General features: G+C 32.4%; 2 protein-coding genes across 7 annotated transcripts in view; one reads left to right on the forward strand and one right to left on the reverse strand.

Moving 5' to 3' along the window:
* On the forward strand, positions 1 to 12,008 carry LOC148618937 (thioredoxin domain-containing protein 15-like). Of its 3 annotated transcripts, none has more exons than XM_088578332.1 (4): positions 1 to 104; positions 5,095 to 5,779; positions 7,488 to 7,618; positions 8,732 to 12,008. In XM_088578332.1, the coding sequence occupies exons 1-4, from the start codon at positions 50 to 52 to the stop codon at positions 8,941 to 8,943; spliced, it is 1,083 nt and encodes a 360-aa protein (XP_088434458.1). In that variant the 5' UTR covers positions 1 to 49; the 3' UTR covers positions 8,944 to 12,008. The 3 variants fall into 3 exon arrangements, with proteins under 3 accessions (XP_088434458.1, XP_088434460.1, XP_088434459.1); XM_088578334.1 differs by lacking the exon at positions 1 to 104 and adding an exon at positions 207 to 1,164; XM_088578333.1 differs by lacking the exon at positions 1 to 104 and adding an exon at positions 3,144 to 4,880.
* Positions 11,412 to 17,180, reverse strand: part of LOC148618938 (very long chain fatty acid elongase 1-like) — a 22,821-nt gene continuing 17,052 nt past the window's right edge. For all 4 annotated transcript variants that reach the window (XM_088578339.1, XM_088578340.1, XM_088578341.1 and 1 more), the window contains one exon: positions 11,412 to 16,208. In XM_088578339.1, coding sequence (XP_088434465.1) covers positions 15,636 to 16,208 — 573 coding nt within the window. In that variant the 3' untranslated portion in view covers positions 11,412 to 15,635. The remainder of the gene's footprint in view (positions 16,209 to 17,180) is intronic.

Consider the following 17,180-nt stretch of genomic DNA (forward strand, 5'->3'; position numbering starts at 1 on the left):
CAATCAAACTTAGTTTAACAAAATCTTCACTATCAATCAATGAACAAAGATGGAGGTGAATAGGAAGAATTTTTTGAAAATATCACCGGCTATTTGTCTAAGATGTAATTATTTTTTTTACATATTTCCTTCTGTAATGGATCATTTTTCTTGAAAAGCGGCCAGATATGCGTGTCCACTAACTAGGGCAAGGTCATCTTTCCTCCACTTAAAGTTCAAAATTTAGGACACCTTGACTTCAGCTCGTTTTTCGGACGAAGCTACAATGCTGAATTGGGTGACATTTGGTTCTTGGGTCCAAGATTTTTGGGAAATATTTGAGTTATATATATCAGATCAGAATTAATTTATATTTTAATATATTATCTCCCTTAAATTTGATTCCCCGTGCAGGTCCTTGTGTCAAAAGAATAGGCCTGCAGCAACGCTAAGCTTGTCGTAAAAGGCGACTAAATAGTGCTCAGAAATCTAGCCGGGGCTAGGCGCTCTGCCCACAGAGCAACTGGGATGTGTGCCCCAGATGGTTGAATGGGGTACCCTTGGCATGTTACATGCTGGGATTGTCAGGCTAAATACGGAAAACCTGACCGCAAACCATAGTGGTGCACAGTTGGGAAAGATGCCACATTCCACGCACGTTAAAGAACCCTGCTGTGGTATTCAATAGGAGTAGGAACCTTTGCGCTCCGCCACAGGAGGCTAAATTGCCTGACCCGACCCTACCCATCCCTTTTTCTTGTGGCAATCAAAATTTGTTGACCCTATTACCCTTGTGTCCCATCCTTTTTTTCATTTTATCACCATCATCATTTCATGTTCATTTTATCATCAATTTCATATTCATCGTCTGAATATAGCTAAAATTTTGCTGCTCGGACGTTAAACCCCAACAATCAATCAATCGACCCTTAAATTTGATAAAAAGACCTAATTTCTTCATTGAAAGTATAACCAATGTCACCCACTAAAAAGACAGCTTATGCATTAGGCAACAGCTCCATTTAAGTTAAAACTATGGTGTATAACCCCTTTGAAAGATCTATAAAAAAAAAACATGCTTTTATTCAGTCGAGAGATGCACAGATAAGAAGAAAATACCTACGGCCTTCCACATCCTCACTGTTACATAATGGGTGACATTATAATCATGTGCATTCTAGTGAGGTAAATGTTGAAAGTAATATAATTGGTTTATTTGAAACTTTCAGATGCTACCATTTTTCACATTCACACTGCAGCGCACGTTCCCTATCATTGCCTATGTTTGGACATGCTGTTTGCATCTAAACAACCAAATGGAATTAACATTTTGGAATCCTATTTATGTTACTTGAAATAGAGACCCATAATTAGAGAGATAAGAAACTTGTTAATTAGCCAGTTTATCAATAAAATTATCACACACTGGAGAACTAGATTCCCTGACCTTTCCACTTATTTATTAAACTTCTTTTTCCCCTTTGGATGAAATGACCTGAAGTAAGTTGTAGCAGATGCCCAGAAGACGATAAATGAGAAACTGAAGATTTTATTCAATTATCTTTAAAAACAAAAAAGTTTTGATAGGTTAATGTGAAAATAATGAATTTAATTTTGAATTGTTATTGTTTTCCTAAAAATTTTGGGTAGGTAACTTGTTTTCAATACTTCTTTTTTGTCTGTTTATTTAATAAGAATAATGTGGTACGAACACAAAGCTAAAATATTGTAGAGTAGGAAACTCAATGTTTTTTTTTGGATATTCGCAATACTTTTTTAGTTGTGATCATTTAAAGTCAAGTTGTCATTGTCGATTCAGTAAGTACAAGATATTGTTCCCCGCCGCTCGTTAATGTGAGATTTCAGTTGGATGCTAATCTCTTTAATTACAGGTCTGTGCTTGAAAGAAAGTTCAAAAAATTATTTGTAAGGCAGCTTATAGATATGAAACTTTATTGTATCAGCATAAACAACTATAGTATTTACAAAACCAAAAAATGTTGATTGGAAGCAACATGTCATAATATAAGAAAGAAAAGGCATGCATTTAAGAAATGTTGTACATAGTTAATTATACACTGTGGAATAATAACTGCAGAGGGCAAAAATGCATGTAATTCAGGTATACTGTAAATAGTAATGTGTTATGTGTCCTTTTTTTTAGCTAACCTGGCTTGAGCATCCATCGTCATTGTCATCCGTCATCATCAAAATTTTTCAAAACTCTTCTCCTCTGACACTGGGTATCCAATTGGAACCAAACTTGGTATGAATGTTCCTTTGGGTATCCTGCATAGAACTGATGTAGGGATTTTTGATCTGTTGAATAAAAAATTGCCACCATTACTAAAAATAGAATATAGGGGTTAGACAGTAGTTTTTCGCATATATCACCAAAACCTTTAAGATGAGACAACTCCTTGTAAGAGTTATTGTCCTTGAAAGGTTTTCGGCCAATATCTTGAAAACTATGATAGATAGGAATAAATTTTCAATTGCTGAAATGATCCTTATGATATTTCCTACCAATGTCTTCTTTAGTCAAGTTGTTGGACAACTTCTTGTTAAATTTATTGGCTTTGAAAGGCAAAATTCAACCAGGTGAGTGATTCAGTCTCTTGGGAACCTCTTGTATTAAGAGTTATGCCCCTTTGAACTTAGAAATTTACCATACCCAGTAAATCATTATGTATCAGCTTGTTATCGCAATTGCTCCGAAACTACCACACAGAAATTTATAAAACTTGGTATGTAGCAAGAACACCATATATTGTTGTGCATATTATCAGGAAATTTTTATGTTTCATAGTCTTAACACATTTTTCATCATATTTTCCTCAGCAGCTATAAATCACAGCTGCAGTGTGATGCAGGTCCAGACATTGATTGGTCAAGCATGTTAAACCAAGAAAGCAAGATTATTGTGATATGGATGTGCTTGAGGTTAACATCCCATACCAATTACACTATTGTAGGATTTAGATGAATTAAGGTCCTTAGATCCCTACCGGCAACTTTTGCAGAAGGGGACCTTAAGTTTGCACTCTGTCCTTCAGTCTCGCAAATCAGTTTTCTGCACATTTTTGGATTTATTGATTTCCTATGATACTTTAGACATAGACCAGCTTTATTTAAAGTCGGCAAGACATAAAAAACAATAAATCATGCAACTAAAACAAAGTAACTAAAAATAATAAAACTGAACCAAAATAAAGAAGTCTAGTATGTATGGTTGGTATGCTGCATCAGTAAGAAAGTTTTAGTCTGATTTTTTGCATACAAGACAAGTACATTCTTTACCATTCCAGAAAGATAATTGACTTTTGAACTGATTAAAATTTGAAATTTGTCTGAAAGATTCTGGCAATGAATTCCAAAGAGCAGGTGCAGCATACCTGAAAGATCTCTTACCATAGCTATTTGTTTTCACACTTGGAATCTGCAATAAATTAGTGTATCTAAAATTATACTTGTGGTCTTTCTTTTCAAAAAGATTTGATAAGACAGGAGGTGCTAAATTATTAAGTATTTTAAATATTTCTATTGACATTGTTCTTGTTCTTTTTATATACATTGTTGGCATTTTTGCCTTGATTAGAAGATCTTCATATGCTGAAATTTAGTCTTCATAAACAAATCCTAGAGCCCTTTCCTGTATTTTTTCAATTTTTCAAGTATCACCTTGTGAACAAAAATGCCATGATAGTGGGCAAAAGTTAAAATTTGACTGTATAAATGTTTGAAATATTGTAAGTCGATTTAATTTGCTCAAGTTTTTACCTATTCTTTTTAAAATATTTAACTGTTGCACAGCCTTTTTACACAAATTCTGTATATGGAAATTAAAATTTAGTTTAAAGTCTATGTCTACTCCTAATAATTTTACAGTTTCATCATAGCTCATTTTTGCAGATCCAATATCAAAAGTGGGTGTTTTATCAAAAGTCTTTTTGCCAACAGCCATGGCCTGAAACTTTTCAGGATTTGCCTGCATACAATTAAAGTGAACCCAGTTTATCAAAATAGTACTTTCTGATTGTAGTACATCTATTACTTCATTAAAATTTGGCGGATGTAAAGATAATGTGTTGTGATCAAGTTCAAGTTTTGTTCTGGTCAGTTGTGTTTTGCAAAGTTCTGCCACTTTATTTGGCATGCTTGAGCTATAAATTTCATATCTAGTACATTGTTTACATTGACAGATCAAGCTCAGATTTTTTTCTGGTGACAGGATTGTTGAATTTTTGCTGAGCTTCGGCACTTGGATTTTGAAAATTATTGCAGACCCAGTTTGCCACACTTTTCTCTTTAAGAGATTATGCATGTTCTATTCAACATGATTTTTTCCGGTAGTAGAAACTTTGTATTGCTATGCAATACTCTTATAATTCTTTTTTTACTATAAAATGGCAAATGTCAAAACTATATCACATTGAATGAAACCATTTTGAATACAATAACATGTTTTACAAATCAATTGGGATAAATCTCTTATTTACAAAACACACAATGAAAGCATTCAAGAAAATGATCCTAGTGAAGTTAGTCCATTGGATTGTGAAAGATGAGTAGTGCCTCTATATTTGTTCTCATCTCACAAAGAATATTTGCTAATCAGTCAACCAACTTTTGAAACTTTCTTGACATTCTCATATTCCACTAAGATTTGGCATGTTGATGAGCAATTTTCTCACAAGGTTTTGTGCTTCATACTACATGTACACTTACAGAAGGAAACTATATTGAAATATTTTTTCTTGCAATTTCAACTACAATCAATTTTGTATATATACTTGGCAACTTTTATGTGATCCTTGATTTTAATACTGAAGAGCCATAGGAAGGGAGATAACAAAGAGCTACATGCTAGTTCCATAGAAAGACAATGATCAACATTCAAGGTACTCTTCCCAAGGGTAGAGCCAATATCAGAGTTTTTACTTTTATGACTGCTGCATGTGTCTGTTTGTTTCATATATGTGTTCTACTTATACATATAATGCATTTATTTTGCATAACGAAAATATAAAGTTTCTACCATGAGTATTAAAAATATGTTTTTTAGATATCTACTAGTGTCTTAATTCTGTTGATCAATATCTGCTTTATTTACAGATGTTTCTTTGGTCATGTTGGTACTTCAAGTATGTTTCCAAGGGGTTAGCACTGAAGATGTCTCACAAAATGGACAGAATTCTCAGCATGAAATTGAAGCAAATCAACAAACAACACCAGATGTTTTACCCAATGTAGAGGCCAAACAGCTGTCACCAAACATGCCTGAATCTCTGCCACAGGATAATTCCATTTTAGAGTCATCACATGAAAAAACAGAATCTAGTTCATCTTTTCCTTTTGGAAACCTTCTAAAAAGTATTGTTGATCCGATGTTTGAGGGAGAGAGTGACCCTGATGAGATAACTATTGAAGACAAAGAGGATGAAATTGCTCAAGTTGAAAAAAATGAGACTCTTGATCAGAATATCACTAATCTGATACAAGTACCTCTCATAGATAGAGATGCCAACAATAACAAAACTGAGAAAAAGACCAAATTCAAATGTATAAGTAGAAATATGACCCTGGAAAATATAACATCTGAAGTAAAAATAATTAATAATACCAGACTATTACAGATTTTGAACTTTGACAAAAATGACACTTTATCAGACTGTGTGCTTGTGATGTTTTTTGCTCCTTGGTGTAGGTTTTGTTCCAAAGTGGCCCCAAATTATAATGCATTGGCACGAGCTTTTCCTGAACTTGATGTTGTAGCAGTTGATGCTGCTCATTTTAGCAAGTAAGTTAGATAATGTTAAGGTCCTTTTATTCATGGGTGATTTGGAAAAAGTTATCAGTTAGTGGATTTTTAAATTCATGGATTTGACATCTCTCAAACAAATCAATGGGAAATTTCCTTTTTCAGCTCACCTAACCAAAGGTCATGTGAGCTATTGCTATCACTTGGCATCCGCCGTTGTCAATGTCGTCCATTAACAATTTTTCAAAACTCTTCTCCTCTGACAGTACTTGACCAGTTGGAACCAAACTTGGTATGAATGTTCCTTCGGGTATTCTGCATAGCACTGATGTGGGGATTTTTGATTCGTCAAAAAATTGACTGCTGTTACCTGTTACTAAAAATAGAACATAGGGGTCTGACAGTAGTTTTTCGCATATATCTCTCAACTGTTGGGTAAAAATGTTCAGCATGATGAGATCTACCTGTCGTCAAAATTTCATTTTAATCTGTGAAGCCATGTTGGAGTTATTGCCCTTTTTCAACATTTTTTTGTTATTTTTAGTGTTATTTCTTTCAAAAATCTTCTGCTCTGACACTAATTGACCAATTGGAACCAAAGTTGGTATGAATGTTCCTTGGGGTATCCTGCATAAGACTAATTTTGAAATTTTTGATCTGTCGAAAAACATGGCTGCTGTTACTTAAATAGAATATAGGTGGTCAGATTGTAGTTTTTCGCATATATCTCTAAAACCGTTTAGCCAAATTCTGACTGTGGGTAAAAAATGTTCAGCATGATGAGATCTATCTGTGGTCAAAATTTCATTGTAATCTGTGAAGCCGTGTTGGAGTTATTGCCCTTTTCAACGTTTTTTCACTATTTTTAATTTTATTTCTTTCAAAAATCTTCTCCTCTGACACTAATTGACCAATTGGAACCAAAGTTGGTATGAATGTTCCTTGGGGTATCCTGCATAAGACTGATTTTGAAATTTTTGATCTGTCAAAAAACATGGCTGCTGTCACTAAAATAGAATATAGGGGTCAGACATTAGTGAATGGCTTATTGTATCTCCAAAACGGTTAGGTTTAGCCACATTCTTTTAATTGCTGAAATGATCCTTATTATAAGGCCTACAAAAGTGTCGGAGGGATCAAAGTTGTTAGACAAATTCTTGAAAGAGTTGTTGCCCTTCAAAGTAAAAAAATGACACTTCTCATTAACAGTTTTCAGCCAGTATCTTGAATACTATAACAGAGAATCTCTCAATTGCTGAAATGATCCTTATGAATAGTTCTACCAAAGTCTTATTGAGTCAAAATTGTTGGACAAATCTTTGTTAGATTTATTGCCCATGAAAAACAAACTTTTACCAGGTGAGTGATTCAGGCACCTGGGAGACTCTTGTCTTGTGAACCAAATTTCATGGTTTACCAAACCTACAAAAACCACAAAAATTGGTACTCCACGAACAATAGTACTTTCACAGTATTCCATGACAGTTAGGTTAAAAGGGGACTGAATATCAAAATTTGAAGGATTTTTTATCAAGCCATTGACAGAAAAATGACAGACAATTTTGAGGCAAAATTAGGGTTTTAAAAAAAAATGAACAAACAAGAAAAGTTTAGATTTATTAAGTTTTGAAAGTTCATTAAGAAAAAAGTATCAAAAATAATGCTTGCATGTTTACATAAAACATCTTTGTTCAGTATCTTGTAGGCATAGTATCCAAACATTTATAATATTACATATGTTTTTCAGTTTAAATGCCAGGTTTGGGACCGTGTCAGTTCCTAACATACTGTTGTTTCACCAGTCCAGAGCAGTAGTTCGATTTAATCAAACAAATAGACAGTTTGATAATCTTGTCTCTTTTGTTAAAAATCACACAGGTAAGAGTTTTTAAGATGACTGTCACCAATAGGAAAATGCAGTCTTGTACTGTTTGACTTAATCCATCCATCATGTTTAGGGATGACAGTCCCAATGTTTACATGTATACCTTGCATAATCACTTGAACCAGTAGATTGATCGAAGAAACTGCAAAAAAAGGCAGTGGGAAAATTTAATGGTAATTTTTTACCTTTTGAATTTAGTCATTTTTTCAGCAGTGTACGCTATCATTGGTACACACTTAATGTAATTTATTACTCCCAATTTAAAGTTTTTGAATTTTGCATAGTGTTTATGCATTTTTTTAAGATATATACTGAAAAACATGACATTGATGCTGGTCTAGATATGTTATTGGTTATGTTTTATGAGGCTTTTTGGTAAGAGAAATCAAGGGAACCTTGATGCTAACGAAAATCAAAAGAATGTTATCCAAGGACAAAAACCAGACAGGGAAAACAGACATATACAACAAAAAACATAAAGTAATCAAGATAATATGTACAAAGAAACAAAAGTAAATGAGTAACTCAACCTCCACTAAAATTCCAGGAGCATGGACCAAGTGCACCGATAGGGTAAGGGTTCCCTGCTTTTCTAGAAACACCCGCTGAGTTGCTCATAAAAGGTCAAGTTAGAAATATTTTTTACAGTACTATTGAAAGAATACCCCTGCTTTAGGTGGATTCAAATCTAGGTAAACGTTTAAGTTGTATAATCTTTTGATGCTTAAACCAGACATATTTATATTTATTTTTTAATGTCTTCATATGATGCCTAACCTATAAAATTCTAAATTATTTCATTGTATACTAGTATATTTCTGCCTGTGTTTCCTAATTTTAACAAATGAAAAGTATAAAAATTACTCAGTTGACATATTCATTCATATCTAAGATTTCATGACCATCTTCCAGTTTTAATAGTTATCTTCATATTTCATTGGTAATGAAAATAAAAATGATAAAATCCAATAGGACTAGAAATACTTCCAAATGTATATAATGGTAAAGGATCATTTCAGAAATTGACAGATCCATTGATTTAGATTGTAGCTAAAATTGGGTTGCTATAGAGTATAATAAGCATGTAATAAACTATATAATTGCAGGTATGGAACCTGATACAGATGTGAATGTGACTGAAGCAGACTTTGAAGGACCTCTACCAAGTGTACCATCAGATGAAACAGACTATTTACTATGGATCTCTTGGCTCTTTGTTGTGATTTTCATATCTGTTGTCTTTGTAAGGTCTTCATATGGGCAGCATTATATCAACAAAATCATAATATTATGGCAAGAACATCAGCATATAGAATGAAAAGAGGTATTCACTGATGTTAGGAGAAGCTGCTCTGATTGGGGATGATAAGTGTTTCCCCCATATCAACCTACCAGAAAAGGAAAGCAATATTTCAAGAGGATGTTCTCTACCTGGGAAAGGATTAGGGTACCAGCAAATCCAACTTGTCAAGACTATAGACTGAAACACCTGACCAAAAGAAAAGACATTATTGTGGGAATATTGGTGCCTCATTTTTACAATTTATGGCTTTATTTGAGTGAAGACTGGCAAATCAGATTTCTTATAAACTTGAACATAAACAAATATGAATAGCCATTTTATTAAAATTATACAATACTGTGGAAGTATTATTGTTCGTGGGGTACTAATTTTTGTGGTTTCCATGTGTTTTGTAAACCATGACATTTGATTCCCAATGAAATGGAAATTTCCCATTTATTCGTATGATAGATTTGTCAAATCGATGAATTTCAGAATCTATGAACTGATCATTTTCCCCTAAATCACAAAAATTGGTACCCATGAATAAAAGTACTTTCACAGTATTCCTAAAAACCAACACTTGAAAATTTTATTTAATCATAAGTAATATATTAGAAATGTCTTGTTTGTCGGTCTGAATTTCATTGTAATTCGATGTCAACTCCCAATGGATGAATTGATTTTTAATTTGATACTTGGCTTTATAAATACATGAGGAATAAATTGTAAGCAATTTAGGTAGCAGTCCGTTGTGTGGGATTTTTCCATAAGAAGAAAAATGTTATGAATTTGATCAGGCCAAGAATATTTCAATAAGTTCTTTTCTTTAAGTAGCAGTCTTTATAACAAGAGGCTCCCAGGAGCCGAATTGCTCACCTGGTTAAATTTTGTCTTTCAAGGGCAATAAATTTAGTTAATTGTCCAACTATTTTGACTCCAGAAGACTTTGGTAGGACTTATCATAAGGATCATTTCATGACAACTTTGATCCCTTGGAGAATTTTGGAGGCCTTATAATAAGGATCATTTCAGCAATTGAAAGACTTTGGCTAAACCTAACTGTTTTGGAGATATAATATGGGATAAAACTAGTCTGACCCCTATTTTCTATTTTAAGTGACCCCAGCCATGATATTTGATAGATCAAAAATCCCGGTTTTATGCAAGATGCCCCAAGGAACATTCATACCAAGTTAGGTTCCAATTGGTCAAGTAGTGTCAAAGGAGAAGAGATTTGTAAAATTGTTAACGATGACGACAGATGGCATTGATGGCAATAGCTCACTTGGCCTTTGGCCAGGTGAGCTAAAAATCAGACAGAAGATGATTCATGCATTTCAAAAACTCACCGAACTCAGTTTTATTTCTTGTTCAGAAACAGTTTCAGTTTTTCATTTGGTCGTTGCACTTTTGAGATAAAAATTATATAGATTTTACATGAAATCTGCACTTTGCAAGTGTTATTGTTCTTCGTCAGGTTTCATTTGGTTGATTTTAGTAGGAGATAAATGTATGCTTTTGTAAAAAGTATAGATCTGAATGTAAAAATGATTATTGTTATGTGAATGTATAGCATATACATAGACTGAAAAAGCATCATTTGTTTGGGAGGTTTTTCTACACCATGAATCACTTTGCCATTGGTAGTGTCTGAATTGTATGGTACTTAAACAATCTGTAATAATTCTTATACTTGTAGTTTAATTGCAACAAAACAAAAACATGAAAATAGCTGGAACCAAGAACCTTTTACATACAGAGGAAATAATTCCAGGATACAACATGTACCTATGCATATCTTTAGAAATTTTTTGAGTTATGGTACTGGTACAATTTTTCATTGCAAGTCTTGGAAGGATTGAGCTGAACCAACAAACCAAGAGTATCACAAGTCTTGGAAGGATTTCTGAATCTGCATACCATGTCTTCATACTAAAATAAACATGTTCTTAATTTGGCAAATCTAGCAAGTGGGGGCATCATTAGTGTCTTACATGAACTCATGGATCTTTATGGTGTATCCATCTGTACCATGAAAACTGATTCATTCAACATGTCATAGTTTTCCTTTCCTCATTTGTCTACCCCAGACTTGACTTTTTATGAGCAACTCATACATTATTATGGTTGTTATGATAAACTACAAAAAGAACTCTGGAAGGCTATGGCTGTGATGGATGTCCAACCAGAAGTTAACTGGAACTACTGTGAGCAGGCAAACAAACAGAAAAACTTTCTTCCACTTTACACTAGAAATATAAAGCACTTTTGATTATCTCTTACCAGTATAAATGTCCTTCATACACAAACCAATCTTCATATCACAGTTTATGTCTGTTCATTTTGTCTACCCTAGAAAGAATTTGTATATAAGCATCCTTCATACATATCTTGCTGCTTACTTTTTCAAGTCTCAAAAAATCAAAAAGACAGGATGCTCATAAAATATACATTTCCCTATTCTATTTTTTGCAGGAGGGTATAATATCAAACAAACAATACTATTTGTATAAATTTATGATGTCAAATTATAAAAAGATATGTTATAACATACATAATATATCAGAGTATAATGTGATGCTCCAAATAAAGTATATTAAACACCTCTGAAACAACATCTCTAATAAAACAATATCAAAAACAAGACTGAAAAACATCTCACAGAACAATATTGCATATATCATTAATCCTTTCTAAGGCTACAATATATTTGGCAGGTTTTAGTCACTGCAGTATTAAAAACTAAGGGAATCACAATAAACTAAATAGACATATTTTTCTCTGTTAAGATGTAACGCATGCAACTTCCAAGCACTGATATTTTAAAATGAGACCAGAATTTTACTACTAGCAAAGTACTAATCCAAGACTAGTCTTCTAGATATGAAAAATATATACTTGGTTGATTTTGTACAATATTTGCCTAAAATATGCTTAAAGCTGCATTAGCTGCCTAATTTGTTCAAGTCTGATTCTACTGAATTTTGCTGATTTAATTAATGATTCTTTGTAGTAATGCAATTGAAGCAATAAATGCCGATAACACCTACAGAATATTGTGAAAACGTTCTTTTTTTTAATAAAAAAATATTGATAGCTCTGATCTAATTATTTTTCGCCATTACTTCCAAAGATTTCTGACAGGACAATCGCCTGGGTTAAAAATACTTTAATCTTTGTACAGAGGTAAGCATGTGTCTTGTTTACATTTCATTTCATCTATTTCTTGATAAGTTTACAAATAAATAATGACAGTTACTGATCATATTTGTGCCACATTTTATCACAACACGTAAATAACAAAAGGATCCTTTCGTTATATATTTGAACTTTTTCCTTTTACGGCTTGAGTCTGTCAGTCTTCCTTGCCGTTGTTTTACCACTTTTGCTTTGCAATCAATTTAAAAAAAAGAATCAACCTTTACAGCACATGCAATGATTAAGGTCAGCTGAAGTGACATGTACACAAATTGATCTAGGATGACTTTTTGTCTTGCAAGACAATAAATGTATTGACATCTATTTCATGTATTTAATGCATTTTATTTGAGGATATCAAATGAAATTGTACAAGAAATGTACTATTTAGTAGAAATAATTCAAAGTTAAGGTATATTTCAAAAGAAACAAAAATTTACGAAAATGACAGCTAACGCAGCTTGAACAATTTCAATATTTATTATGTTGAAGTATCATTGTGGGGTAGCAATTTTTGTGATTTTCACTGGTTTAGCAAAACCCAAAATTTGGTTTTCAACCTAAAGAGGGTTTTCCATTCATTTGTATGATGGAGTATAAATTTAAGAATTTCAAGAACCTATAATCCCTAAACCACAAAAACTGGTACCTACGAATTAGAGTATTTTATTCAGTTTGTTAATAGAGGACAAAATCCTCATAATGGTTATCAATGGAAATTTATTTTTGGCCTATAAGCCTGATTTCAGTCTGACAAGAAGTGAACTTGCAATACCCAATGTTATACAAAGTAAGGATCTTTTTTTAAGTTTCATATTTTCAACAACAGTCTGAAAAATAAATCTTAGTTGATATAAAAGTGTAAAAGACATTACCATTTTTAAAAATATCAATATCTTCAACTTTGTTCTCTTACAGGTTACACCTGCCTCATATAAATAACTAAACTGCTTTTGGTAACATTTGATGTCATTTGACTGCCCGTCCATCCAAATCACTTAGACAATCTTATGTTATGCAACATTTCAATATTTTATGTTACAATAAACAATAATGATTAATTTTATTTGAAATACTGTCACTGTATTTGGCTTAATATCATATGCATATTACTGACATCTCTTTAAAAAAAACACAAAACTGGTATAAAAACATGAAAAAGCCTTTCAATGTAACTCATAGGTTTCAACAATGGATTTCTCATAGAATAGAGCAAAAGTAAAAACAAAAATCAATATGAGTATTAATGTAATAATTGAGTAAATTGTGGACTACATAAATTTTCAATGCATTTACTTTTATTTTTTGTCAAATCCAGCTCTATGTTCTTGTCTCTCATAAAATCAAATCTGGTTCATTGGAAATGTTACAGTTAAATTTTAACAAAAAAACTTCTACATATTTACCAATTCTATAATCTTTACCCAGTTCAATTATGACACACTAATAACAGAGTAAATAACCCAAAATATGTTCACAAGTGCTATTTACAACTGCCATAAACCTGATGAGCCTGTTCTCCTTGTTAAAATCCTGTAACTATGAAATGAACAATAGAATAAACTGCTGCCTGTAAACACATTATACACTGATCCCTTTTTTCCAATGTTCTAAGTCCCTTTGCCAAAAAAGTCAGATGTGTACCTTAATTGATCCTATAGACATTGAACAATGTAATGGATTAAACTCTTTTAAATTGATTTTATTCATATTTCTTTTTAATTTGATAGTTATTTTATTAGACTTATCACGTCATTGGAAAAACAAATATCAACCCATGTTCACAATATTTTATTGACACCAATGTTACCAAATTTTTGTGGCAGTTCTAAAATATTAATGTTAAAATAATAGTAATTCTACACAAGAAAAGTTTATAATTTCTGTTGTTTACATAACTTGGTAAACAACTTTCTTTTTAATTTTATCAAAGCAATAAGCTGGGCAAAAAATAAGCACAAAAAACAACATTGCAATTACATAGAACATAACAGATTCTTAATTAACATCTCATTTGAAATGTATGGCAAATCTTATTAAATAGCTATTAAGACATTACTCAAATCAAAAATTGGAATGGAAAATGTGACACAAAGCACCAGCAAACAAACTCTAGATAACTCACATCTAACTTCTTAACATAGGAAAAAAACAACATTGGTTTCTAACCAGATATTTTTCAATGTATATGTATTCAACTACTGCAAAAGTACTATTGTTCGTGCGGTACCAATTTTTGTGGTTTTTGTTGGTAGGCCAAACCACGAAATTTGGTTCCCAACAAAATTAAGGAGATTTCCATTGAAGTGTATACTAAACACCTCCAAACCATGAATTCAAGAATCCACGAACATTTGTTTCTTCCCTAATCCACGAAAATTGGTATCCACGAATTAAAGTACTTTCACAGTAACTACCTACACTTAACAGGGACTGCTAATTGATTAGTTATGCATAAAATGCATCCTGAGAATTTTACAAAGTCCAATTTTTACATAACATATAAAAATATATAAATAAACCTATACAGCATAATACAATAAACTTTATGCAAATTTAAACAAGATCATGTACTTCAATTTACATCAGTTATACCAGGGGTAATATCCCAGTAACAATTCAAACAAATAGCATTTAAAAAAAATTCACAACTTCAAACAGTTAAATTGCAAAAAAAAACCCATAAAAATCTAACACACCTTACTCTTTCATGACTGAAGGAGTATCTTAGTAAAAAAAAAGATAGCAAATCCTTGTAAGTTAATGAAAAGCTATAATCCTATTAAGTTCAATATAACAATATTGACAATAAAACAATGATCATACTATGTAAATGTTTTATATACAATCTAAACAAGAAATTAAAATAAAATGTCTATTTAATTTCACAAAAAGAGAGTAGTATCAAGGAGCCTGAATCGCTCACCTGGTAAATTTTCTGCCTTTCAAGGGCAATAACTCTAACAAGGAGTTGAACAACAATTCTGACTCATGAAGACTTTGGTAGGACATATCAGTAAGATCATTCCAGCAATTGAAAAGTTTCTTTCTATTTATTATAGTTCTCAAGATACTGGCTGAAAACTGCTAAGAATATCATTTTCCCCCTTAAAGGCGTTGTCTGAAAACTTAGATCCAATGCAGACTTTTATAGGCCTTATAATAATTTCGGCAATTAAAAGAATTTGGCTGGAACTAATGGTGTATAAGAAAAACTTCTGACTGACCCTATGTTCTATTTTCAGATACACCAAGAAACATTCATACCAAGTTTGATTCTGATTTTTCAAGTAGTGTCAGAAGAGAAGAGTTTTGAAAAATTGTTAACGACGAATAACAACAACATTGGACACCGAGAAATAGCAATAGCTCAAATGGCCTTTGCACAAGGTGAGCTAAAATGATACCTTTATATCCCTCAGTGTTTAAAGCTATGGTGTAACTATCATCAGTACTCATAAAAACCTAGTTCTGAAACTGCATTGTACATTTAACTAAAAATATCAGCCAACAGTACAATGCTGTTTCTATTTGATTTTTTGTGTCTTCTGTGGTTTTGATTTAACATATGCTGCGTAATAAAAATTAGAAAATAAGGAAGTCATGGTTATTCCATAAAAAAGCCCATATATACAAAAACCATGGTACAAATATCCAAAAAGTGCATGTATAAATAAAACTATGAACTGTATAATCTGTAACTGAGTTATATTCTTCTTCCATGGAAAAGACTTATCTGGAAAAAGGGCAGTCAGGCCATAATAAAGGTATAAAACGACATGAACAAATGAGTTTGTTGCCAAGTAAACAGACACAGCTGGCCATGGATACTGGAAGTAACAGGCATCTGTCAACAACAACATAGAACTGTGGTGATACACATGGAGGAAACTGATTTGTCGACGGCGATGACGTAGAATCATAAAAACCGTGTCACCAAGCTCGATTATCTTGGTTACCCAGTACATTTTGAAGTATGGCAGTAGGTATGGTGCTGGTCCCAATTCAAATGTTGATTTACTGATGGTAAAACAGTACAGGAATCCTAGCAAAGAGTACAGGCTGATAAAGCAACAGGCAAAGTTGTGAACTATCATCAACTGAAATAAAAATCAACATAACTGTCATAAATGTTTTTGTAAGAGGATATTTGTAGAAAGGCAAGCATCAGTTTTTTGGAGTAAAGTTCAACCTATTAAAAAAAGCAAATTGACAAATGAAAATCTTGTCATTTTTTAGAAGAAATAAAGTAAACAAGTTGTAGCTTTAGATATTGCATAAAATGATTAATGCTGGTCTCGGTACAGCTGGCCCAACAAACCAACAAACATTTGAAACTTATAGCAAGTGCACAAAGGGAATCTTACTCAGTGAGCGATTTACTATTATATTACAAATGTTTAACTTTCAAGACAGTAAAAGTAAACTGCTTGTTGAGTATGATTCTGATCCTTTAATTCTAGAAATGGAAACATGTTCATACCCTTGGTTACCTTCACTGCAGTACACAATAGAGCTTGTAAAATATGACCAAAATAAAAATGAAAGAAAAACTAGAGGGCCTGAACCACTCACCTGAAATTCATGTATTTGTGAATATTTGATATTAGGCATTAAAAGTATTTCACCACCTATCTGCTATCTACACAGTTTTTAAGATAGAAGTCAAAATCACCACTTTTGGCTTTTTAAAGCCATAACTCAAGTAGGAAATTGTTCCACAACCTTTAAGCACTTGAATCTTCAATAAGACCCATCATAATGACCATTTCATCAATTAAAGCAGTTTTGTATCTATTTTGTTGATCAAGATATTAGCTAATGATATAAGAGTTTTTTTTCACCTTTCGGGAGCAAAAAATCTAATCAGGACTGGGAGTTGTCTCACATCTATGAACCAATAGAGACATTTATACTCCTTATTATAAGAAATAAACTGTCCAATCGATCTCTAGACCTGCATTACACTGCAGCTAAGATTTATAGACTGCTGTTGAGGAAAATGCCACAAAAGAAGAGCTGTGGAAGGATATATAGAATTACAGAACATAATTCCAATAAAAATTAGAGAA

Source organism: Perna viridis, chromosome 4, assembly GCF_037379345.1.
Source record: "Perna viridis isolate PV_CMFRI_1.1 ecotype Kerala chromosome 4, ASM3737934v1, whole genome shotgun sequence".
Taxonomy (NCBI): domain Eukaryota; kingdom Metazoa; phylum Mollusca; class Bivalvia; order Mytilida; family Mytilidae; genus Perna; species Perna viridis.

Coding starts and splice junctions, on each gene's coding strand:
- LOC148618937 (XM_088578332.1), top strand. CDS start 50: ATGGAGGTGAATAGGAAGAATTTTTTGAAAATATCACCGGCTATTTGT. Junction 5,780..7,487: donor GATGCTGCTCATTTTAGCAA/GTAAGTTAGATA, acceptor TATGTTTTTCAG/TTTAAATGCCAGGTTTGGGA. Junction 7,619..8,731: donor TTTTGTTAAAAATCACACAG/GTAAGAGTTTTT, acceptor ATATAATTGCAG/GTATGGAACCTGATACAGAT.